At 43.5% G+C, this 22,844-nt stretch overlaps 5 protein-coding genes across 7 annotated transcripts in view; 2 read left to right on the forward strand and 3 right to left on the reverse strand.

The window, feature by feature from the left end:
- LOC146257059 (uncharacterized) overlaps positions 1 to 4,371 on the reverse strand; it is a 6,781-nt gene extending 2,410 nt beyond the window's left edge. The window contains exons 1-10 of the mRNA XM_084674920.1: positions 4,099 to 4,371; positions 3,726 to 3,932; positions 3,093 to 3,240; positions 2,580 to 2,699; positions 2,274 to 2,485; positions 1,515 to 1,662; positions 1,268 to 1,387; positions 962 to 1,173; positions 204 to 351; positions 1 to 76 (exon numbers count right to left, since the gene is read on the reverse strand). The exon at positions 1 to 76 is cut by the window's left edge and continues 47 nt beyond it. Of these exons, the coding sequence (XP_084531046.1) occupies positions 1 to 76; positions 204 to 351; positions 962 to 1,173; positions 1,268 to 1,387; positions 1,515 to 1,662; positions 2,274 to 2,485; positions 2,580 to 2,699; positions 3,093 to 3,240; positions 3,726 to 3,932; positions 4,099 to 4,149 (1,442 nt within the window). The 5' untranslated portion in view covers positions 4,150 to 4,371. The remainder of the gene's footprint in view (positions 77 to 203; positions 352 to 961; positions 1,174 to 1,267; positions 1,388 to 1,514; positions 1,663 to 2,273; positions 2,486 to 2,579; positions 2,700 to 3,092; positions 3,241 to 3,725; positions 3,933 to 4,098) is intronic.
- Positions 4,372 to 8,504: 4,133 nt separating this feature from the next.
- On the reverse strand, positions 8,505 to 12,489 carry cfap45 (cilia and flagella associated protein 45). Of its 2 annotated transcripts, none has more exons than XM_084674293.1 (12): positions 12,303 to 12,489; positions 12,075 to 12,191; positions 11,841 to 11,959; positions 11,513 to 11,657; positions 11,228 to 11,398; positions 10,958 to 11,118; positions 10,691 to 10,820; positions 10,452 to 10,598; positions 10,204 to 10,317; positions 9,815 to 10,008; positions 9,392 to 9,616; positions 8,505 to 9,247 (listed from the first exon to the last, which is right to left on the reverse strand). In XM_084674293.1, the coding sequence occupies exons 1-12, from the start codon at positions 12,303 to 12,305 to the stop codon at positions 9,172 to 9,174; spliced, it is 1,602 nt and encodes a 533-aa protein (XP_084530419.1). In that variant the 5' UTR covers positions 12,306 to 12,489; the 3' UTR covers positions 8,505 to 9,171. The 2 variants fall into 2 exon arrangements, with proteins under 2 accessions (XP_084530419.1, XP_084530418.1); XM_084674292.1 differs by having other exon boundaries at positions 8,514 to 9,247; positions 10,958 to 11,136.
- Positions 12,490 to 13,818: 1,329 nt separating this feature from the next.
- slc37a4a (solute carrier family 37 member 4a) lies at positions 13,819 to 17,720 on the forward strand. Its single transcript, XM_084674294.1, has 9 exons — positions 13,819 to 14,054; positions 14,141 to 14,313; positions 14,605 to 14,837; positions 15,172 to 15,418; positions 15,742 to 15,900; positions 16,188 to 16,273; positions 16,627 to 16,740; positions 16,904 to 17,042; positions 17,132 to 17,720. The coding sequence occupies exons 2-9, from the start codon at positions 14,166 to 14,168 to the stop codon at positions 17,296 to 17,298; spliced, it is 1,293 nt and encodes a 430-aa protein (XP_084530420.1). The 5' UTR covers positions 13,819 to 14,054; positions 14,141 to 14,165; the 3' UTR covers positions 17,299 to 17,720.
- Positions 17,721 to 17,792: 72 nt separating this feature from the next.
- trappc4 (trafficking protein particle complex subunit 4) lies at positions 17,793 to 19,050 on the reverse strand. The gene is made up of 5 exons (XM_084674295.1): positions 18,846 to 19,050; positions 18,557 to 18,731; positions 18,337 to 18,440; positions 18,122 to 18,248; positions 17,793 to 18,023 (listed from the first exon to the last, which is right to left on the reverse strand). The coding sequence occupies exons 1-5, from the start codon at positions 19,018 to 19,020 to the stop codon at positions 17,945 to 17,947; spliced, it is 660 nt and encodes a 219-aa protein (XP_084530421.1). The 5' UTR covers positions 19,021 to 19,050; the 3' UTR covers positions 17,793 to 17,944.
- A 201-nt stretch (positions 19,051 to 19,251) lies between these two features.
- On the forward strand, positions 19,252 to 21,172 carry LOC146257063 (small ribosomal subunit protein eS25-like). 2 transcript variants are annotated; one of them, XM_084675165.1, is made up of 5 exons: positions 19,252 to 19,347; positions 19,902 to 19,991; positions 20,291 to 20,474; positions 20,856 to 20,985; positions 21,109 to 21,172. In XM_084675165.1, the coding sequence occupies exons 1-4, from the start codon at positions 19,345 to 19,347 to the stop codon at positions 20,954 to 20,956; spliced, it is 378 nt and encodes a 125-aa protein (XP_084531291.1). In that variant the 5' UTR covers positions 19,252 to 19,344; the 3' UTR covers positions 20,957 to 20,985; positions 21,109 to 21,172. The 2 variants fall into 2 exon arrangements, with proteins under 2 accessions (XP_084531291.1, XP_084531292.1); XM_084675166.1 differs by having other exon boundaries at positions 20,856 to 20,960.
- Positions 21,173 to 22,844: the final 1,672 nt, after the last annotated feature.

Here is a 22,844-nt window from a genome sequence, read left to right on the forward strand (position 1 = left end):
CTGGGGGCTTTTGTCTGAGAGGTCTCGGGGTTCAGCCAAGCTTCCTCATTCTGCCTGTGCATCTGCTTCAGGTCAGCTAGACAGGCAAAGTACAGTCAGACACTTTGCACAGAAATATCTGCCATCAATTGAACTCCAATCAACTTATGCAATCCTGAAAGGTGAGCCAACAATGAAGGTAAGTGAAACATGCTACAACGTACTTATGAGGTCCCCTCGGGTGTCTCTGAGGGGTGCGCCGCACCCTCCCCGGCCCCATGGGTCATAGTTTTGAATTTCGGCCTCCAGCTTGGCCTCAGCCCGGTCCCTCTCTGCCTTCTCCAGCCTCCGGCGCTCCTGCTTCTCCTGGATCTGCAGGGATTCAAGATTGTGAAGGAATTTGGTGAGGAATACTGACTCCCCTGGAACTACATGTACCAGAGGTTTGAGGATAGACTAAGTCAGCGTACACAAGAACATCATCATGAACATGAGACTTTCAATTTGCACAGCTAGAATAATTATTCCTTTGTGAATAAAGATGGTCTTGTATTTACCTTTATCAGGTTATAAAAGCATAATGATTATTTCATTATGAAACAGAGTCGCTAAAGGCTCTTAATGGGAAGGATCCCCTTTGTGAATTAAAGTAACATATAAAAAACCCCACAAATCTACTTTGATGTATAAATACTCTTTTTCATCTGACCAAAAGGCTACCTACTCCCTTTTCTCTACCCTCTCTGTCAAAACCTTACATGCCCACCATCACAAGGTCCACCTTGGAATTTCAGTCCCCACATCTCAATTTCAACCACAACATCTCAAAGTTGATGAAGAACATTCAATGTTCTACAGTTCAGTCCACGTGATGGTGAGTTTGTTCTTTCAATCTCGAAATTTCATCTATGAGCAGAACTAATTGCATTTGGTGTATTTTGGTATTGTATTCCAACTGATAGAGGTGGGGGGAGGAGGTCACCTGCTGTTCCAGTTCCTCCTGGTATGTTGGCGCCCTCCACTCAACAGGTTCCACCCTTCCCAGTCTGGTGGTCCTGCTCTCTCTGTAGGGAGGTCCACCCTCCTCAGCCCAGGGACCCCTGCCCTCGGCCAGGTGGTTCCCCCAGTGCGCCCCTGTCTGCTGGTTAGCAAACAAACTGCTGGAAATGTCACTGGTCCGGACATGATCAGAACCTGCAAAGATGAAATATATTACAACCATGTGTATTCCATGCACGATAATGTATGTGTTATCTGCAATGTGCCGGCTGGTGCAGTGACTGTCTACCTGAGACTGTGTTGATAGGAGGCAGTCTGTCCTCTCTCAGGTTGGGCCTGGTGACATTGGCTTTTCTCTGAGGGTTCAGCCAAGCGTCCTCATTCTGCCTGTGCATCTGCTTCAGGTCAGCTAGACAGGCAAAGTACAGTCAGACACTTTGCACAGAAATATCTGCCATCAATTGAACTCCAATCAACTTGTGCAATTCTGAAAGGTGAGCCAACAATGAAGGTAAGTGAAACATGCTACAACGTACTTATGAGGTCCCCTCGGGTGTCTCTGAGGGGTGCGCCGCACCCTCCCCGGCCCCATGGGTCATAATTTTTGATTTCGGCCTCCAGCTTGGCCTCAGCCCGGTCCCTCTCAGCCTTCTCCAGCCTCCGGCGCTCCTGCTTCTCCTTGATCTGCAGGGAATCAAGGTTATGAAGGAATTTGGTGAGGAATACTGACTCCCCTGGAACTACATGTACCAGAGGTTTGAGGATAGACTAAGTCAGCGTACACAAGAACATCATCATGAACATGAGACTTTCAACTTGCACAGCTAGAATAATTCTTCCTTTGTGAATAAAGATGGTCTTGTATTTACCTTTATCAGGTTATAAAAGCATAATGATTATTTCATTATGAAACAGAGTCGCTAAAGGCTCTTAATGGGAAGGATCCCCTTTGTGAATTAAAGTAACATATAAAAAAACCCACAAATCTACTTTGATGTATAAATACTCTGTTTCATCTGACCAAAAGGCTACCTACTCCCTTTTCTCTACCCTCTCTGTCAAAACCTTACATGCCCACCATCACAAGGTCCACCTTGGAATTTCAGTCACCGCATCTCAATTTCAACCACAACATCTCAAAGTTGATGAAGAACATTCAATGTTCTACAGTTCAGTCCACATGATGGTGAGTTTGTTCTTTCAATCTCGAAATTTCATCTATGAGCAGAACTAATTGCATTTGGTGTATTTTGGTACTGTATTCCAACTGATAGAGGTGGGGGGGAGGAGGTCACCTGCTGTTCCAGTTCCTCCTGGTATGTTGGCGCCCTCCACTCAACAGGCTCCACCTTTCCCAGTCTGGTGGTCCTGCTCTCTCTATAGGGAGGTCCACCCTCCTCAGCCCAGGGACCCCTGCCCTCGGCCAGGTGGTGCCCCCAGTGAGCCCCTGTCTGCTGGTTAGCAAACAAACTGCTGGAAATGTCACTGGTCCGGACATGATCAGAACCTGCAAAGATGAAATATATTACAACCATGTGTATTCCATGCACGTTAATGTATGTGTTATCTGCAATGTGCCAGCTGGTGCAGTGACTGTCTACCTGAGACTGTGTTGATAGGAGGCAGTCTGTCCTCTCTCAGGTTGGGCCTGGTGACATTGGCTTTTCTCTGAGGGTTCAGCCAAGCGTCCTCATTTTGCCTGTGCATCTGCTTAAGGTCAGCTAGACAGGCAAAACATAAGAAGTGTTTTAAATACAAGATTCAAAAGGAAAAATCAGCAGACCAGCAAACATTTTTACCCCTGACTTCAAAACTGTTTAAAATGTGGCCCTCTACAAAGTGACCATATCAAATCATGTTATTCATATGTGTAGCCCTTCTTACAAACAATATCACTGAGGGCTTCACAGATCAGATGAGCACGTATATATATATATATATATATATATATATATATATATATATATATATATATATATATATATATACATGTGTGTGTGTGTGTGTGTATATGGGGATGAGCCTGTATCTCTCATCAATTTAACACAGATCCACTTATGCGAACCTGAAAGGTGAGCCAACAATGAAGGTAAGCGAAACATGCTACAACGTACTTATGAGGTCCCCTCGGGTGTCCCTGAGGGGTGCGCCGCACCCTCCCCGGCCCCATGGGTTGTAGTTCTTCATTTCAGCCTCCAGCTTGGCCTCAGCCCGGTCCCTCTCTGCCTTCTCCAGCCTACGGCGCTCCTGCTTCTCCTGGATCTGGAGGGATTCAAGATTTTGAAGGAATATGGTGAGGAATACTGACTCCCCTGGAACCACATGTACCAAAGAGTTGAGGATAGACTCAGCATAGATTGTGACATCATCCTGAACATAAGACTGACTTTCACTGGGTGAGACGGTCCAAACTAACTTACAAATGATGTTAAAAATCGATATAAATCTACAACTTTTATAATTGATCTGACCAAAACATTCACTCCTCCATTCTCTGTACCATTCACGTCAAAACAGTACATGCCCACCATCATTGCTCTACTTGTTTCAAACATAGACCAAGGCAAAACAGAGAATCTCAATTCAAAGTTGATCAAGAAAATTACTTGTATCATTGCTCATTCCATGTTTTGGTGAGTTTGTACCTTCAATACCAATCACTAATCTATGAGCAGAATCAATACTATTTACAGTATTGTGTGTATTTCTGTACAGTATCCCAACTCATAGAAGGGAGGGGGGCTCACCTGCTGTTCCAGTTCCTCCTGGTATGTTGGTGCCCTCCGCTCAACAGGCTCCAGCCTTCCCAGTCTGGTGGTCCTGCTCTCTCTATAGGGAGGTCCACCCTCCTCAGCCCAGGGACCCCTGCCCTCGGCCGGGTGGTGGCCCATGTACACCCCTCTCCCCCCTTCAGTCAGAGTGGAGGGATCTCTTCTGAGGGAGGCACCGTACTCCTAGGGAAGAGAGAAAAGGGTTCATGCTATGAGCAGTGATCCATTTAAAATTACATTTACTCGCTACTAATGAGGTGCAATTCACAGAGAAGTATTTCCTCTCAAACCATTTTTGAAATAAAAGCCAGTCAGCTGTCTGTACTCTACTGAATAAAGAGAAACTCACCCTTGTTTCCATGTAAGGACCATCCTGTTTAAAGTTAGGGTTAAGCTTCATTTTCTGAAACTTTGGCCCACTGTTGCTTGGGAAAGTTCTCAAGTTCAGTTTTCTCAATTTTGCAGATGGAAAATTGTGAACACTTCTGTGAACACAAGACGGTGTTTACCTACTAGTATTTGGCAACTGGTAAGGCACACATGTAGCCTACTTAAGGCTTCTCTTCCAACTAAAGCACACCAAAAGTTCTCACACATGATGTAACTCCCATATTTCTGACAGTGCTTGTTCTTAACTGTGCAATGACACTAATATTAGTGGTACGCATTAAGACCTTACCTTATCTCTGTACTGAGTTTCTGTTTGTGTCAGTCTTAGCTAATATCGGCTGCCAAAAAGCGTCAGGCGTGACATCATAATGCTTTGGAATGCCAAGATGTGTCCGTTGCTATGTCAACTTCTGATTATGATGTCACGCCTGATGCTTCTTTGCAGGGAAGTTCCCTATGGTAAAAGTGGGGGTACGTGCACCCCGAAGGACGCGGATCGTTCTCTGGTGTACGCAAAATAAATCAGTGATTTTCCTCCCAAAACAGTCCTTTTGGCAGAAACAAAAATAAATACACACATTCTAAACACTCAGATTTTTTTCTTTTCTTTATATATTATAAAACAATACAATCATTTAGATTATTCTAAATTTAAAAATGACTTGGAAGAAATCCACACATGGTTCAAAACATTTATATATAGTTGTTGTTGGGTTATAAATTGATCAAAACTTGATCCATTTGCTTGATCTGTCTCAGTGAAATTTGTATTTACCCTGCTAAGATCATTTAAAATGTAGCCCTGTTTCTTTACCCTGTTAAGATCAACTAAATTCACAATGTATTCTCTGAGCCTTCATAAATAGCATAACCAAGAAATAGCTATTAAACTGTAATATACTCAAAACTTAAAATGTCATTGATAATCATCCAGCTTGTTTTTGTGCTGATACCTATGGCTTGTACATTTTACCATTACACCACAACTTCCACCAGTTATTCTTGGAAAAAATACATATGAGATATATGAACTATACAGGGATGATACCACACTGGTCCCATGGGAAAATAAAAATAATCATAAAGAATATATTGTTATTCTCTTTTGTCTTCTCCGCACTGACAGATCGCATGTCAAACGTCATATATAGCCTGTTTATGCGATGATTAAATGTTTTAGTGTAAAATACAGAAGGCATCTATGGTAGCATTGAAATATAGTCAACTGCTTTTTGTTTTTTTTTACTTTGTTTGTTTTCCCAAATATCTGCTTGTTGCACAAGGCAGATACTGTTTGTGGAATGCTTTGGAAGATGGTTGTTCAGGGACAAGTGTAAACGTTCTAATATTGGGATTAAGGATGTCTGGATTAATCATGAATATGATTAATTTGCATTGGAATTAGTTACACTTGAACATACTCTAACTATTATTTCCATTTCAGAATGACACCAGCAAGGAGAGTTTACTTCAGTGTGCATGATATTATTGATGCTATCCAAAATGGAGAGAGTGATGTTGACATGGGTTCAGACACCAGTGATTCGAGTGATGAGGGTATGGTTGAACATGTTGAGGAAGTGGAAAAAGACAATCAGGAAACCACTGATTGTCCAATTAATTAGGATGATGAAGATCATAAGGACATCGAGCAAACCAACACAAGCCAACCAAACCACAACATATGCACTGTCATACAACAAATACATGGGTGGTGTGGATTTGCTGGACTCATTTGCAGCCAAATACAAGATCCCCATGAAATTGCGCCGCTGATACAGTTACATCTTCTGGAATATAAGATGAATATTCCCACGAAAAAGATGATTAACAGGAGACTGTTTCAGGCGCAACTAGCTTCCTCTCTCATCCTGACAAACACAGCTGTCAACACACCAAGGAGAGGACGGCTATCTCCAGCCAGTGGGAGCCCCTTTGACGTCGATAACAGTGACACCTCAGAGACCAGTGACTGCTCAGAAGAGACCATCCTCAGGTAATGGGGGTCCACCAAATGGGGTCCCAGCCAAGAGGGCATGTGAACCACCAACGGGTGTGCGCAGGGACATGGTCGCACATTTCCCGGTGAAAACAACAAGAGGATGCTGCAGACACTGCATAAAAGGATATTCTAATACGCTTTGCAGAAAGTGCAATCTCCGTCTCTGCTTTTCAGAGGAAAGGAACTGCTTTTGGGACTACCATTGCAAGGGAACTATGGACACTTGTTCTTTGAATTTTTCATTCTGCATTGAATAACATTTATCCTGTTTTGGATTTTTTTATATACATTTTGATTAATCTAAATATTACTGTTGGGTGATTATTATCAATTAAATGTACTGTTATAGTCGTATGTAAGCAATCCACACTCCAAATTAACCATTCGTTGTTTTGTGTATTTGTTATGACAGTTTGAGAGCAAATGGTGAAATTCTGCTCCAAACTACACCCAACCTTGCAATAGTACAACTTTTCCCTAAAAACGTACTTAAAAAAAAAAAAGAATCCTTCATTATCTGCATCAGAGGACTCCTACAACATCATCTGATAAAAAAAAAAAAAAATCAACATTGTTTTTATATTCTGGTCTTACAGGTTTGTGGCGCTGCCAGATTTCTGGATTGCACCATGAAGACTTTGATGCAACAGCTCAGATATGGACTGGATTCTCAGCGTAAATATGGACTGGCTTCTCAGCTCTCACCAGAATGAACACAAAATACAGGCACAGACTATGAGAGGAAAACAATTTAATACTCAAACTGACTAATACACCCCACACTGCAACATAATGTGAGGCCATTCAAGTGCGTGTGCAAGATGGAACATCCAGAGTGGACAGCAACACTTACACAGTATGTATATGTCTGTCAAGGTAAGCATCTAATGTAAAATGTACTGTCTTTTAGATTTTACCTTACTAATTAGATGTCTATCAGTGCATGCAACACCATATAAATCCAGTAATGTGTTTTATCTGGGTATTGCACGAGGGGGGAGACTGTTTAACTTTCAGCCCCATCTGAGCCACAAGGGGGCGCAACGACTTACAAATCTTACAAATCTTTCCTCAAATGAAAACAGGTAGACACACCCAAACTCACACACTTACCTTGTGCATATATATATCTTATTTATCTGGGTGAGGAAACAAACCTGTACAGAATAATGTGTTTTTAAAATGTGATTTTATGTTGTTGCCTTGACTTTTATGTGGTGCATTGGTCAGATGAATAGATAGTATTAGCTGTTACTGCTGAAATGTACAGTTATATGACTTCTGGACAGATTCAATGGTTCTTACAATTGCGTACTGCTTCTTTTGTGCAAAACTTGTAGCATCAGAAGCTTCAGAGATAAAGCAAAAGGCTGTCCTGACAAAAACTCCCAACAAAATGTTTAGGATTAATGGAGAATCTCAAGATGTTCCCTCGAGCTACCTGCAGTGATACAGTCAGAAAGACGGAGAGCCGCTAAAAGGGTCGCGATTATGGCAGCCAAAGATCTGAGAACACCGGAAATAGGAAAAGTGAAGACATTTTGGATCAGTGTCAGTAGACAAAGCAGGAAATGACACCTACGTTCTACAGATTGATAATTTAAACAGACTTAAACAGACTCTGCTACCTACTACCTATGTGTCTACTTGGATCATCACAGTGTGTAGACCACATTGCACATCCTGTGACAATAACTCTCTTTACAGGTACTTTGCTACTGCTTCCAACTGTTTGGTAGGGTTGGGCGGGTCGATCTAAAGTATTGATAGTATCGATACCAATGTTGGTATCACTATTGATCGATACTTGAGTTTCAATTTCTCTTCTCTACATTCAGTACACAACTCCTTTTACATCATAGTGGTTGTGCAAACACCCCTCCTCTCACTTCACTCAAGCTCACTTCGCCCCTCCCCCACCTCCCCTGCTATCCTGTGAGTTGTTGCCGGCGTGCACGTGCAGTAACACGACTCAGCAGCACACTATACTAACAGTATTTTTGACAAAACTCTTTGTCAGGTGTTTTAGTATGATCATAATCATGATAAACTCATTAAATATTATGATTATAGTCATGATCAACTCATTATAGGAAAAATCACCAAATCATTCAATGATCATGAAAATTCACATTTTCATTCAAATGTGCATATTGATCATGCATTCACTTAATAAATTATGAGGCATTGCTTTCCCCGACACAGAAGTAGATAAGCTGCTTTTCGTAGCGGTATTGGTATTGGCATTGGCAATACTGACCCTGTATTTACTTGGTATCAGATCGATACCAAATTTTTCAGTATCGCAAACCCCTACCTGATACCTGTCCACTTTCGTATCGACATCTGTACCACTGTGTGCACGATGCAGTGGCTATGATATCATGCACACAAGCGTGCGGACATGGATTTATGTGCAGGAATTTGTGTTTACCGTTAAACTGTGTTGCTTTTGCAAGCTTTATTTGGGTTACTGTGTTGCATTTAGATCCATATTTTTTCTCCATCTCCATCTAAATGAAAGCACTGACAATGTAAATTGTTTGAACTCAAACGGGAGATCTATACTGGGGCACAGGAGATTTATACTGGGAAACAGCAAATGTATACTGGGAAACAGGAGATTTATACTGGGGCACAGGAGATTTATACTGGGAAACAGCAAATGTATACTGGGAAACAGGAGATTTATACTGGGAAACAGCAAATGTATACTGGGAAACAGGAGATTTATACTGGGAAACAGCAAATGTATACTGGGAAACAGGAGATTTATACTGGGGCACAGGAGATTTATACTGGGAAACAGCAAATGTATACTGGGAAACAGGAGATTTATACTGGGGCACAGGAGATTTATACTGGGAAACAGCTAATGTATACTGGGAAACAGGAGATTTATACTGGGGCACAGGAGATTTATACTGGGGCACAGGAGATTTATACTGGGGCACAGGAGATTTATACTGGGGCACAGGAGATTTATACTGGGGCACATCACAGAGTAAAAAGGGTCTAACAACGCCCCTGCTAGTGAGCCAGAGTAGTCAGAGTCTGGGCTTTCCTCTCCACTTCATTACAGTATTTGTCAGGTAGACCAGCAGCCCTGTGGACAGAGGAAACATCTGTTAAACAGGTTTGAATCCATCCAGAACAATCCCCAAACACACATGTAGGTCCCTCTCCTGCGCCACCATTCTAGACTGATCTCCATGTCATTGTTCATGTGTTTCCCCGACGCTCCATTTACTTCAGCTCCTTCAGCTTCTTGTCCTTGATCTCGTTCAGGCGGATGCGTCGCTCGCGAGCCTCTTCGTCCAGGCGGTCAGCCTCCTTGAAGAACTCCCGCCGCTGGCTGATGGCCTGCTGCTCGCGCTCCCTCACCTGCTGACGGACGCCGTCAGCGTGACGCAGGACCTTCTGCCTGTGCTTGGACTCCTTCTCCTTCTCCTTCTCGATGGACTCCAGCTGAACTCTGACAGGGGACAGTAGGGAGGGGAAAGAGACTACGTTCTGCATTTTCCGCACAAACCTTGCTCAAGTTTGAGCCCACATTCGTTCGTTTGTACACTGAGGTAGCCAAAGGAATGGACATGAACTATGCATATGAGCCTCCACGCTCCGGTTACTCCAATGACTGTGGTCGTCTCAGGGGAACAACATATCTGCGTACCGTAACACCCTCTCAAACTCTGCCCTCTCCCGTCCGGCTTCGATGGACAGCAGGTGTTCCTTGTGCACAACCTGCTCCAAGCGAGCTGCTTTCAATCTGGCCTCTTCCTCGTCCTTCTTCTTTAGCTGCACCTTCTCTTTTTGCCTCCACTCCCTCTCCATGGCCTCCTGGTTCCTCCGGGCCCGAAGCTCATCCTAGCACAAAATCATCACTGAGTGTTTTCTGTTTTGACACTGGCTGGGACACCTTCCAGAGATCATGTCAGAAATATGAATCTATCAAGCATTGAATCGAAATGATCGAAATGGTGTCCTTGTTGTAGTTTGGCTGTGTGTAGCGTGTGTTGTTTTCATCAGTGGGTGAAGTGCTGGATGCCCATGTGTGCTGACCTGCTCGGCCTTGTGGTCTTTGTCCCTCTCCTGCAGGGCTCTCAGCCTGGCCACGTCCTTCTCCTTCTCCTTCTGGATGCGTCTCTGCTCTGCCTCATACTCCGCCTCCCTTTCCTGTAAGGGCCGACGTCGAACACAGGTCAGTCACAGTTCATGACCCCCTGGTGTCCCACAACACGAAGAACAGAAATGTGAAGGAACAAAATGACAATCGGTAATTCGAAAAGGAGATTGAAGTGACTTCAGACCATTTTTTTGCGGGTGTACTCCATGGCTCTCAGGTCTGCCAGTTGCTCCTCCTCTTTCTTGCGTTCCTTTGCCCGCAGGTTCTCCTCGTTGATTTGCTTGATCTCCACCTGCAACTTCATCTGCTGCTCCTTCTTCTTTCCTAGAGCCTGGACACAACAAGCATGGACCACGCCAGTCAGCCGGTCAACATACACACACAGACACACACACGCAGACACACGCTGTTCACATCCAATACCTCAAGTTCCTCAATTTGCATCCTCTCTAGGTTCTCCAGCATCTGTTGGCCCTCCTGTTCCCTCATCTCGTCAAGTAGCATCTTTTCCTCCAGACGCTCCTCAATCTGATTTACAATCAGCTGTTTCCCCCTGGTCCACACACACACACACAAACACACAATCATCACATAGTTAGAGTGTTGGTGTCATGTCCTGCATCGTCAACTTTAACCCTGACCCTTTACTGGAGACAGAGTGTGTGAATGTCTCCACGGCAGGGCCCTAACCGGATCATCTGTTGCTTTCTGATCTCGTCGATCTGCTCCTGGGCCTCCAGGGCCCGCCTGCGGTCCAGCTCCATCATAGCGTCCAGACGCCTCTCTTCCTCCTGCAGCTCCCCCAGAATCTGCTTCCTCTCCAGGATCTGGGCATCCCGTACCGCGTGGCACTGGGCACCGAGAATCAACTGAGGACCCAGGAGGAAGTGGTGTGGGTGCACAGTGCGTGTGGGGACGAGAAACAGTCCCCTGGTGGCCAGTCATTGAGGCTTCTCTTACCTCGTTGAGCTTCTTGACCTCGTCCTCCTGCTCCATCCTCATGGCGTTGGCTCTCTCCAGCAGGTACTGGGCCCTGTCCCGGGCCTCTGCCTCCAGCTCAGTCAGTCCCTGGTTCTTCTGACGGGACAGGTCCGCCTGGCGGATAAGGGCCTTCCTCTCTTCCGCGGCATCCTACATGGAAAAAAGGAGAGGTCGTAGCCACTTTTTGGAACCTCTTTGTATTATAGTTGTGTCTTGTTTGATATGATGTCTTGAAAGTAGGAAGTTGTGTTGCTTCTTTCTTACCAGAGCTGCCTCCCTCTCCTTTCGATAGTCTTCCATCATGGCTTCCCTCTCCTCCTTTGTCGGTACCCGACATGCTGAGGCAATCCGCTCAATCTCAGTTGGTGGAAGTATTATGGAAAGCCCAGAGGGATCTTCACTCGGAATTCTGGTCAAATTCCATGGTAATTGTTTTAAAATGTTTACTTTAGGTGGAAGTCTCGTACATGTTTATGAGTGTATTCTTGGTTTATTGGATAGGATGGCATTCGATTCATGAGCAATAATCATAAAGCATGCCCCTTAATGACTTTTGCTTAAATGTTTTAGGCTACAGATTGGAGATACTTACTTTATGTCACGAATGAGGTCTTTGGTGATAATGCGGATTGTGTTGGCTTTCGGGGACTTCTGTCTCTGCCTCTGAGCAGAATGAGACTGACCGGGCATGCCGTCTAACCTCTCAGCGTCCTTGACATATCAGAGGAAAAGTCGCTATAACATGCTGTTTGTTTCTCTGACACACACAAAAACAATTGAGGCTTTAAAATAATGGATTACGATTGTAGCCTACTAGTAGGCCTACCTTTTTAGGGGATCCAAAGAGACTTTCGTCCACATGAGAAGTAAGGGCACGGGTACGATAGCGACGTGTCTGGGAGCTGCCAGAGAGTCGAGCCGATGGTGACCCCACACTTTGTGGCTGCGATTAATACATTGTTTAAAAGGGTAGAATATTAGTGAATGTGGCTACTGTTTGTATGTTCAAAGTTATAGGTACTTGATATAGCTAGCCTAATGTTCTTCAACTTACCATGATCCCAAGATCCCAAGACCAAAATGAATTGCTAAGACGACGAAAAGTAAGTACAAATTATAATACGATAAATATCAAGGGTTTCCAAACTTATAATGTGGCAGTTTTGTTTATGTTTGACTGGCAATAAATGAATGCTTCGATCGTCTCCTATGTGGTGTTTTGTTATTGTGTCTCCATGGAAACTTCACTGCATTCCTAATGACGAGTGAAATGGATGAAATTATACCTGAAATTGAGGAAGATACTTTGTTGCAATATACTGTAATTGCAACAAATAGCTTAGCTGGAGCCGCACGATCACATTATGACTATTTAGGTCCGAGGACATAGGTTCTGGTTCTGGTCTGGGACAACCTTTATCCACAAGCCACTTGGTGGCGCTATTTACCAATTTACACACAGACTGAAAATGCAACCCTGGAAAAACACGCCTTAACTCGCACGGAATGTTCATAGAAAGTGTTCAACCCATGTCATGGTTCGACAACACAGATCATGGATAAGTGAAAATATAAACACTAGTTGTATCTTATTAAAGTGGACCATGTTCAGGTATAAGACTGTTAAAGTTGGCCTACTTTAAACACTAATTTAGCTAAATAATACTTGATTCATAAGGAATGTGCCAAGCGCGTGCTCGCGGCGTACGGAGCCCGCCGTTTTGTCTAGTTCTGTACACACATCGAGTGTTCTTGTTTTAAATCACATTATAGATTTGTCCCCATGAGCCCATTTGTTATTATAATGGATAGTGAGCGGGCGTACTTTGAACACTATCTGTGACGCCCATTACTCAACCATGATTATCCAACCATAAGTAACCAAAGTAGTTAGGGAGACAGGCGTATTGGACCATTTTTTATATTACGAACCACTACATCAAGAGAAATATAATTAGTTTCTAACATCTACATTTATTTATTATATGCATTGCTACAAATCTTAAGAAGCAATGTAAAAAATGCTTGGCAGAAAATGGTCTTAGGTTGGTGCAGGCGCAATTTCCACTGGGTGGGATAGCCTACATTGAGCGTAGGAACAGGTTTAGATGACAAGGGAACAGTGCACTGTATAAGATATAGCAAAATATATTTAAAGACCATAACCGTATCTAGACAGGATGAATACACAGGTGTACAAACCACAAACTACCTTGTATGTTTCCTTCAACTTCACACCATTTACAACAATACACATTCATGATATATTTCAGGTCAGTAGGCTATTATACCATAATTGGACAAAACAGATCACACAACCATCCAAACATTTTTAAATAATATTTATATGCCTTAAAGTGATCAAGGGTGATCATCTGTGTGTGTTTTGTAGTCTACAGACAGCAAGATGGCTTCAGTGATCACTCACCACCTCCGCTGAGAGAAGAGCCTACCTTGGGGCCTGATGTCACTATTGGACTCCCCAATGAATCATTAACTGACCCAGAGTAAAAGAACACCCATAATAACATCCTGCAGCGACATGGACAGACAGGACTACAAAGACAGCCAGAAAAACAAGATCAGCAAGACATTTTTTTAAATAACAAACAAGCAGATGTTATTCTAACACCAGGTCTGCCCAGTTCCTTTATTTACATTCTGTGCCTGCTCTGTACTGGATGAGCCTAAGGAAAGTAGCCTAAGAGTGTGGAAGTTGACCATTAACCCCGCTATTGATTACAGCATGTCTCTTCTCATTTAAGCAGCCCTGGTCTGCACACTGGATCCTGAAACAAAGTTCACAGTTGAGTAGAACACAGTTGGTACCTCAGACGGCAGGATAAGACGTGTTCTTTTCCTCTATTCAGTGGTGTCTTCATTTTCTCATAGGCTTTGCTACTGGACTACGTCAGCCATGTCGACTGCGGGGTATGGATACTACCGGACCACAATTTTCCTGGCTATGTTTGTGGGCTACACGCTGTACTACTTCAACAGGAAGACCTTCTCATTCGTCATGCCCTCACTAATGGAAGAGATCAAGCTGGACAAAGACGACCTGGGTATGCAAAGCCTTCTACGTTTGTGTCGCACATCGGTTCTCTTTAAGTGTCCGCTATAATGTCCTCCAATGTATCTGCATGAAGTCAGGCAACCAAACCGGGCACAGCTATCTTTGACCTCATCATCGTGACCTCATCCAAAACATGTTACATTCCATGTGTCATTGAGACGAGTGCTTTTAACCCACATTCCATGTGTCATTGAGACGAGTGCTTTTATTTGTAGTTCTCAAAAACCCATGTTCAGTGTCTGACCTGTGCGTCTTCCGTCATGTGCTCTGCCCCCTGCAGGCATGATCTCCAGCAGCCAGTCTCTGGCCTACGCTATCAGCAAGTTCATTAGCGGTGTGCTGTCGGATCAGATAAGTGCTCGCTGGCTCTTTTCAATTGGCCTGTTCATGGTGGGCGGCATCAACGTGATCTTCTCCTGGTCCTCCACTGTGGCAGTCTTTTCTGTCCTCTGGTTCTTCAATGGCCTGGGTCAGGGACTAGGATGGCCCCCATGTGGCCGGGTGCTGCGCAAGGTAAGGGTCCGGGCACCAGATAAGCGGTGTGGTACTCAGCCAATACGTTAGTTGTCAAGTTGTGTGACACAGAGATTTAGCAGTAACGTCATAGCCAATTGGTTAAGACACATGTATTACTGGAGCTAGACTAGTGAACTTCTTGTTACAGTGGATGACATTTAGGCAATGCTTGGTGACTGGCACCCACCACTGTACAAAATGTCAAGCAAGAAAACCCATGTAGCTCTTTATCCCGTGGTCCAATCAACTCCTGCCATCATGCCAAGCCTTGGGGTCACATCCCCTCAAGTCTGTCAATCCGATGTGTGTCATGTCCCCCTGGTTCCTCTAGTGGTTTGAGCCTTCTCAGTTCGGAACATGGTGGGCTGTGCTTTCCTGCAGCATGAACCTGGCTGGGAGTCTGGGACCCATCATTGCCACGGTGATGGCCCAGAGCTACAGTTGGAGGACTACCCTGTCAATCTCAGGCCTGTCCTGTGTGGTATTCTCCTTTGTGTGTCTATTGGTCATCAGGAATGAACCCAAGGACGTAGGCCTGGCCAACATTGAAGTGGCAGGGGCCAAGAAGGGGAATACAGGTGAGGACAGTTTTGATCCGTTTGGTCGTTAAGACATGGTGTGTGTTTGCACTTGTAAACACAAGTCAGACGAATGTTTTTCATGCATGCCCATTTTTACTGTTGCTTTGCATTACTTGCATGTATGTTTGGGATTACATGTGCTTTTACACATAAGGTCAGTGACACTGAGCCATTGCACTCTGTACCTAAGTTGCCCCTCTCACATGCAACTGGCGTGAGCTACAACTAGACTATGTACACTCCACGTGCTATCAGCATGTGTGACTGAGTAACTGAATAGTGAGAGCCACAATCCTCAACATTTCCCTTCTTCTTTCCAGGCACCTCCAGTGATGAGAGTACCCTGAAAGAGTTCCTCCTGTCCCCCTACCTGTGGCTGCTGTCCCTGGGATACCTTGTGGTGTTCGGGGTGAAGACAGCCTGCACTGACTGGGGACAGTTGTTCCTCATCCAGGACAAGGGACAATCTACTCTCATGGGTGAGGAAAAATTGAACACTGTTCACTGCCTCTGCCTCATCTGAAATGTGCCTCTAGCCGAACGTCCTGAATGTTAAGTGGTGTGGTTAAGGATATACAAGGTACACTGTGAGCTTACAGTACCCACTTTGTTTAAAAAAAGAAATAATCACCACCGTCAAAACTGTTCAATACACGTAGATTGAAACAAACTGTACTTTAGTCTCCCCTTGTACCACAGTTCTACTGCTATGAGTTCCGACTGCGAGGTATTGACATCATATCACAGCTCATTGTGTTTCCTACAGGCAGTTCTTACATGAGCGCTTTGGAGGTAGGAGGCCTGCTGGGAAGTCTAGCAGCAGGGTACTTCACTGACAAGGCCGTGGCACAAGTGAGTCGACATGCATCTATGAACTTTTGGGTGTTTGTGAGTTTTAAATGTCATCTGTCAAACAGAAAGAAGAACTTGGATGTTGTTTTTTTATTTGTCATTCATTCTATGATGCATTGCTTACTAAGGTGCTTCACATTGTACACCAAAAAAAAACGTATTTATCCTCTTGCCCGTAGTGCTATTCATCCAGATTGTTTTGGTGTGAGTTGCTGAGTTTTAGAGAAATCGGCTGTGGCGATGTCTGCCTTCTCCTGAATATAATGGAACTGGATTGACCAAGTCTTGGTGGTGCTCAAAGTCTCATAGCGCTTAAGGCTCTTTCCATGAAGATATTGTGTTTCTTTGTACAGCAAGGCAAGCGAATCTATGGCAACCCCCGTCACTTTTTGTTGATCGCAATGATGGCAGGGATGTGTGGTTCCATGTACCTTTTCCGCGTCACGGTCACATCAGAGAGTCCAAAGGTAAAGGAAATAACAAATACAGAACATTTGTTCATGTCGGCAGTTAGCATCACTGAATACAGAGGCACTTAAACGTCCATTCTTCTGAAGAAAGTCTAAGGACCAATGCTTTCTGTTGTCTGTCTCTATAACAACTTCCTTTTCTTTTTTGACCTGTTACCAGGTGTGGATCCTAGCCTTGGGGGCTATTTTTGGCTTCTCATCTTATGGGCCAATTGCACTTTTTGGGGTCATAGCCAATGAGAGTGCTCCTTCCAACTACTGTGGGACATCACATGCTATAGTTGCCCTGATGGCAAACAGTAAGCTAGTGTATTCGACAAGCCATTTCGGAACATGGTTGCGTCTTTGATGAGATCCAGACTGAGTAACACATTGGTTTTGTTTTCAGTTGGTGGATTCCTCTCTGGGTTTCCGTTCAGCACCATTGCCAAGCACCATGGCTGGGAAATGGCCTTTTGGGTGGCAGAGATCAGCTGTGTCATCACCACAGTGGGGTTCTTCCTGATGCGTAACATCAGAACCAAGATGGGTCATATCCCCAAGAAGGATGACTGATCACCAAGCTTCTTCCTGCCCGTTTGGAAAACTAGAGATAAGAATGTACTGTACACATATCATTGGCCACTGTTTGTCTATGTTGTTTTTATTACTAATAATTATAAACGTTCTTCTCCCAATTATTTTTTATTTGTAAGTGACAACATCCAAGTGAGAGAGATTGGGCACTGTGTTTCCCATTTAATTCTTAATCATATTCTACAGTATGAGGGAAATAGTTGGCAGTATGTTATATAGGTTAGATGAGGTAGATTAGGCTATTTATTACTGTAACTGTATACTAACTTAGTGGAGGATACCCATTATAAAGTATTATTGTGATGCAATGAAGTACATATATTTTTTTCTCAAAATGGCTCTGCAGACATATCCCTCCTGTTTTAGAATGGATAAAATAAATAAATATATATTCTTGTTTACTCGGCTTACTTTATCCATTTTTTTCAAACAAAGTTGAGAGCAAAGGAGTGGTATGAAACTGTCACAGCCAACATGATACAATTGTGTTTATTAGTTATTTAGTATGTACAAAGGCAAACATTTAAATATGTACAAGTATCCCAGGATGACTCACGGTATGCAACTCTACAATATTGCAACATTTCATAACAAACAATTCAGTTCAACTCAGACTGCTTGAAATTCATGATCCTGTTCCAAAGTTACCAGCCTTTTCTGCAACCTCCAAAGCACCCTTCAAGTTCTGGTCAAACAGTTCACACCTGGGAACACACAAACAGCAGTACATTGTTTTAGTAAATGATATCAGTGCACTGGCATTTCATCTGAAGGGTGTCCAGGTAACAGGGTGGTTGTTTACCTGATCGGCATCTCCAGAGAATAGAATGGGTTCTTAAGGGCAAAGTCTGAATATATCTCATAAATCTTACGCAGAAGTGCATCAATGCCAGACTGTCGGGGGTCTGCAAGCACTATGAACTTTATACCTAAAAGCAAAAAGATTTGAAGTGTTCATGTCACTTGTGTTCATGTTTAGTGTTCATTTGTCACTGCACAGTTTAACATAATTTATACCTGTAAGTGTCTGAAAGCAGTGGAGTTTAAATACGTCGGTCTCCAGCATCTCAATCCCAGAACTACCGACTTCAGGAGACAGCTGTGAGCCGATCGCAAACAATCTAGTGGACAGAGCAGCAGAGCAGCACTAACGTTCAGAAATACTTCAGTTATGCTTACTAATCAATAGTAGTAAGCTAGTTGACCTACAATATTGTTCACATCGAACAGAACTTACGAATGAAACATTGAAGCCAGCATCAGTTTTTCATTCGAACTTAAACGGGCTCTTCCAAATCGAATGGACACTGGATAATTTGCTGAGTCTTTCAAATATTCGATTATCTCCTTGCCTTCGGCCGTAAACTTGCCATTGACGTCCACTCCATTGATAGATAGCACTGCATGGCCCACTGAACGAGTACAATGCAATGTTAACATAATATAATTACGGGTGATATATACACAATTACGGCATAATCTGAAGTAAGGAAGGAAATAAAATAAGTCAGTTAATGCTAGCATACCTCTGATACCATCACGTTGGCCGAATGATACTATAACTTTCTCGTCGTGGATCTTCAGCACCAAATCTAAAGGATAACTAAATGTTTTTTCTGCCTCTGCTCTCGGTACATAGTTGTCATATTGGTAAATTAGTCCCCCTGCCTTATTGACAACATACACACTGAATATCGCCATTTTCGCCTTGTTCCGCACAGCTGACACAAGTATCACGTGACATGACTGAGAAAGCGCAATCTGAGGCTCTGATGAGGTTGAATTTAATGTAAATTATATTTGTTTATATTTTTCGTCCAGCATACATGCAATTTATGCATATGTTATGGTTAGACTGCTATTATTGTTCAGTATTTTGAAAAAAGATAATAATAAGCAACCCAATCAAAATTTAACTCAATATCCCATGGACAATCAGTCGCACTTCCGGATGCACGGGTTCGCTAAGGGGCTAGTGCACGGGTTTAACTTCCTTTCACTCCGACATCTTGACGAGGAGATACCATGGTGAGAATTTTAGGACGGTTTTCATTGAGTTCAAGAGAATATGCGGCTCTGCTAAGAACACTACACATACCGGGATGATGGGAATGTCAGCCCTGATACGTTGTGTTTCTCGGTAACCACTTGGAAGACATTACCAGTGGGAATAGTCCACTGCTAAACTGAACAGAGCTAGCTTGCTGGTAACCCATGCTTGCATGGTGTCATGGCTTTTTTTTTTCATAATTGGAAAGAGCCGATCGTTTTAACAACCGTTTTATATAACGACAACACTGGCCACCGTGTCTATTCCGTTTTACTAAGCATAACGCTCACGTCACTGACATAACGGGTAACGAAATGTCAAAACTATTGTATCAAGCAGTCAGGATTAGCTAGAATAGCTAATTTCTACTGCACTCCCTCTAGCGGCCTTCAGCTCTGCTGTAGGTTAGCTGACTTACGGTGGCTGTCAACGATGGCTACGGCAAGTGTAAAACTTGCACGGGCGGCGCATGGAAATGTATTCAGATGCAATGCATTAATACGTGTGCTTCGTCACCTTTCCTTTCCTCTAGCCTCCTAAGACCGATAAGAAGAAGGACGCAGGGAAGTCCAAAAAGGACAAGGATCCAGCCAACAAGGCAGGAGGCAAGGCCAAGAAGAAGGTACGCCTGCAACGTCTCCTTGGTATTACAGGGTCCTCGGGACCCACTGACCTGCATGGTTTAGACATTTCCATGCTGCAACACACTTAATTCAATTGAATGTTTATTATTAGGCTTCTGCCGAGCTTCATAACAACCCATTCATTAGAATTAGGTGTGCTGGAGTACGGTGAACAACTAAAACATACAGGACAGCAGACCCTGAGGACCAGGATTGAACACCCCCTGTTATAGGTGCTAGTAGTGTCATGTTCTATACTTTGCATCCTTAACCTTCCTTTCCCTCTTCCCCTGAGCAGAAGTGGTCTAAGGGAAAAGTGAGGGATAAGCTCAACAACCTGGTCCTCTTCGACAAGGCCACCTATGAAAAGCTGTACAAGGAAGTGCCCAACTACAAGCTCATCACGCCAGCAGTAGTGTCTGAGAGACTCAAGATCAGAGGCTCTCTGGCCAGGAATGCCCTCCAGGAACTTCTCGCCAAAGGTGAACAGTCCAGTCCTCTGATCTAGAATGGGGATAGTGCACTGTGGAGTGAAGGCATGAAGTGTGCATGGCATCAGGATGTCAATTGATCGTGTGCACTACACTGCATGTCACACCTTTATACTCCGCTTTAAGGTTTTAGACTGCCTCAAAAGTCATGTGATGTATGGGCAATATGAAATGTGATTATCAACGCATTTTCTTCCAGTAAGCAATATCAGTAAATTCACCATAAAGATGGTGCTGATGTCATGAATTTTGCAATTCTATTCATTGAAAGCAGGAGTGCGTCAGTTGCGATTGGATCAGTTTATTTTTAGGCCACTCACTGGTTGTAATGTCTACCATGTAACTGATGGTGTTTTCCTGTGTACACCTCAGGCATGATCAAGCTGGTGTCCAAACACAGATCTCAGATCATCTACACACGCAACACCAAGGGTGGAGATGAGGCTGTGGCTGAGAAGGAGAAGGAGGCTTAAACAGGTCTGGAGACAAACATCTGTGTCAGGTGTGCTTGTTTATTGAAGACCATTTAAGATTCCTCCCACAATTTTTTGTAATTTAACTGGGACTAGGAAGCAATCATTTGTGTGTGTCTAATATATAGTTTTGTGGTCTTTTTTTCTTTCAGGTTGTGCTGGTATGAGACCTGCAATCAGTTTGTAATGAAAGGTGAATAAAATGTTGGAAAGACATGTTGGTGTTTCCTGTGTTATTCATATCCTCTGACCATTTCAGCAGTGTATAGATGATTGTAACATTGGTTGTCATTTCATAATGCCTCTGGGAAACATTTCAAGCTTACATGAAGTCAATGGTGTTTACAAGGTCACTTGAACAAGGTCGTCTCTGCTTGAAAAAGCCCCTCAACAGCCACCATGACCTTTCTCACCTCCTAAAATGCCAGCACTTATGTTTTCTCCTGATCTGCCATCGTCACGGTAGTGCTGCTTGTTTTTCAGCCCTGCATTTACTTCACGCCAGCTTGAAAATGTAATTCCAAGAAAGACTACATGGGCTCTTGAGTGTAGCTTGAAAAGCAGTGATGTGGCTGAGAGGATATTATTCTGTCAAAACAAGTGTGTTGGGGACTGAAGACGGAACATTGGTGGGCAGGGTGAAACTTCCCCAGGGAGACACCATGCTACGGATGCGTTTACAGCTCGTTTGCTGTGCTGTGTTCAATTAGTATCAATGTTTCCAGTCTAATGGTACTCTAACCCAATTTTGGTGCTTTCAACTGAGCTGTATTTGTTAATTTGGTCATCCAGTAAACTAAATAAGACATCCTGCCTCACTCCATAATACTAGTTTCACAAGAATGGTGCATCTGAGCTTTTCCTGCTGCAGTTTGTCTCTGACTGCTGAAGCCTTTATGGGGGGTCACTGGTAGCCAAAGGCTTTTGAGTTATTGACAGAGTAATGACATTCAATAAAATCAAATCTCCACAGTCCCCCCCCTGCTAGGGGCTTGAGCTGTGGGCGTGCGAGACACAGGGTAGCTTTCTGATGAATGCTGTCAGCTGTCGCTTTTGTCATTGCACAGCGCTACCTCGAGCAGCGACGGGAAAACAAGCCGCAGGACGCTCCCACTGACAGATGCACAACCTGCCAGGGTGAAGTCCTCTGGCGTCATGCCTCGACAATACCAAACAATTACTTTCCCCATCATTTTTTCCCCATTCCGACGGCTTCTTTGTGATTCGCCTCATGAATGTTTGTCGCTTGATGAGACGGGCCAAGTGTGTCACACTGAAATGCGTGTTGTTGGAATGGATTGCCTCATCTCCCAGTCTTGAAGTGGTCCTCATTGGAGTTCATCGAGCAAGTTGTTCCTCTGACAATAAATCTTTCAATCTCGGGGGATTTTTCTGTGAGGGAATTGTAATGATCTCAACTGCCAGATCAAGTTAGAAACAACTCGACAGTCCAATCATACTGATATCACAGACCAAACACCTAATGGTTGTGAAAGGTGCCAACTGAAGGTATTATCTCAGTTTGGAGACATGCTTTAGATGCAATGTCTGATTGGCATAACCTTTCTGGATGCAATACTGTTTTTATTTTTGTGTTTTTATTTGGTTAAATTGCTTGCAGGGGAGTCTTGATTCATTTGTTTACCAAATGTTTCAACTCCCAGTCCCGAAATGAATGCTTTGACATTCAGATTGACAGTAATTACCAATACATTTTACTTTGAAACTATCAACATGAAGATACGATAATGAAACTTCCTTAAATGGCTGCTTTAATGTTTCCTTCACTTTGTTTTTATCTGTTGATAACATTTAGTTTAAGCGCTCATTGCTATGATATTCTCATGTACAACATCTTACGTACCCAGCATTTGTTTTGCTACTGCTG

This window comes from Hypomesus nipponensis, chromosome 15 (assembly GCF_054491055.1).
Source record: "Hypomesus nipponensis isolate SF chromosome 15, ASM5449105v1, whole genome shotgun sequence".
NCBI lineage: Eukaryota > Metazoa > Chordata > Actinopteri > Osmeriformes > Osmeridae > Hypomesus > Hypomesus nipponensis.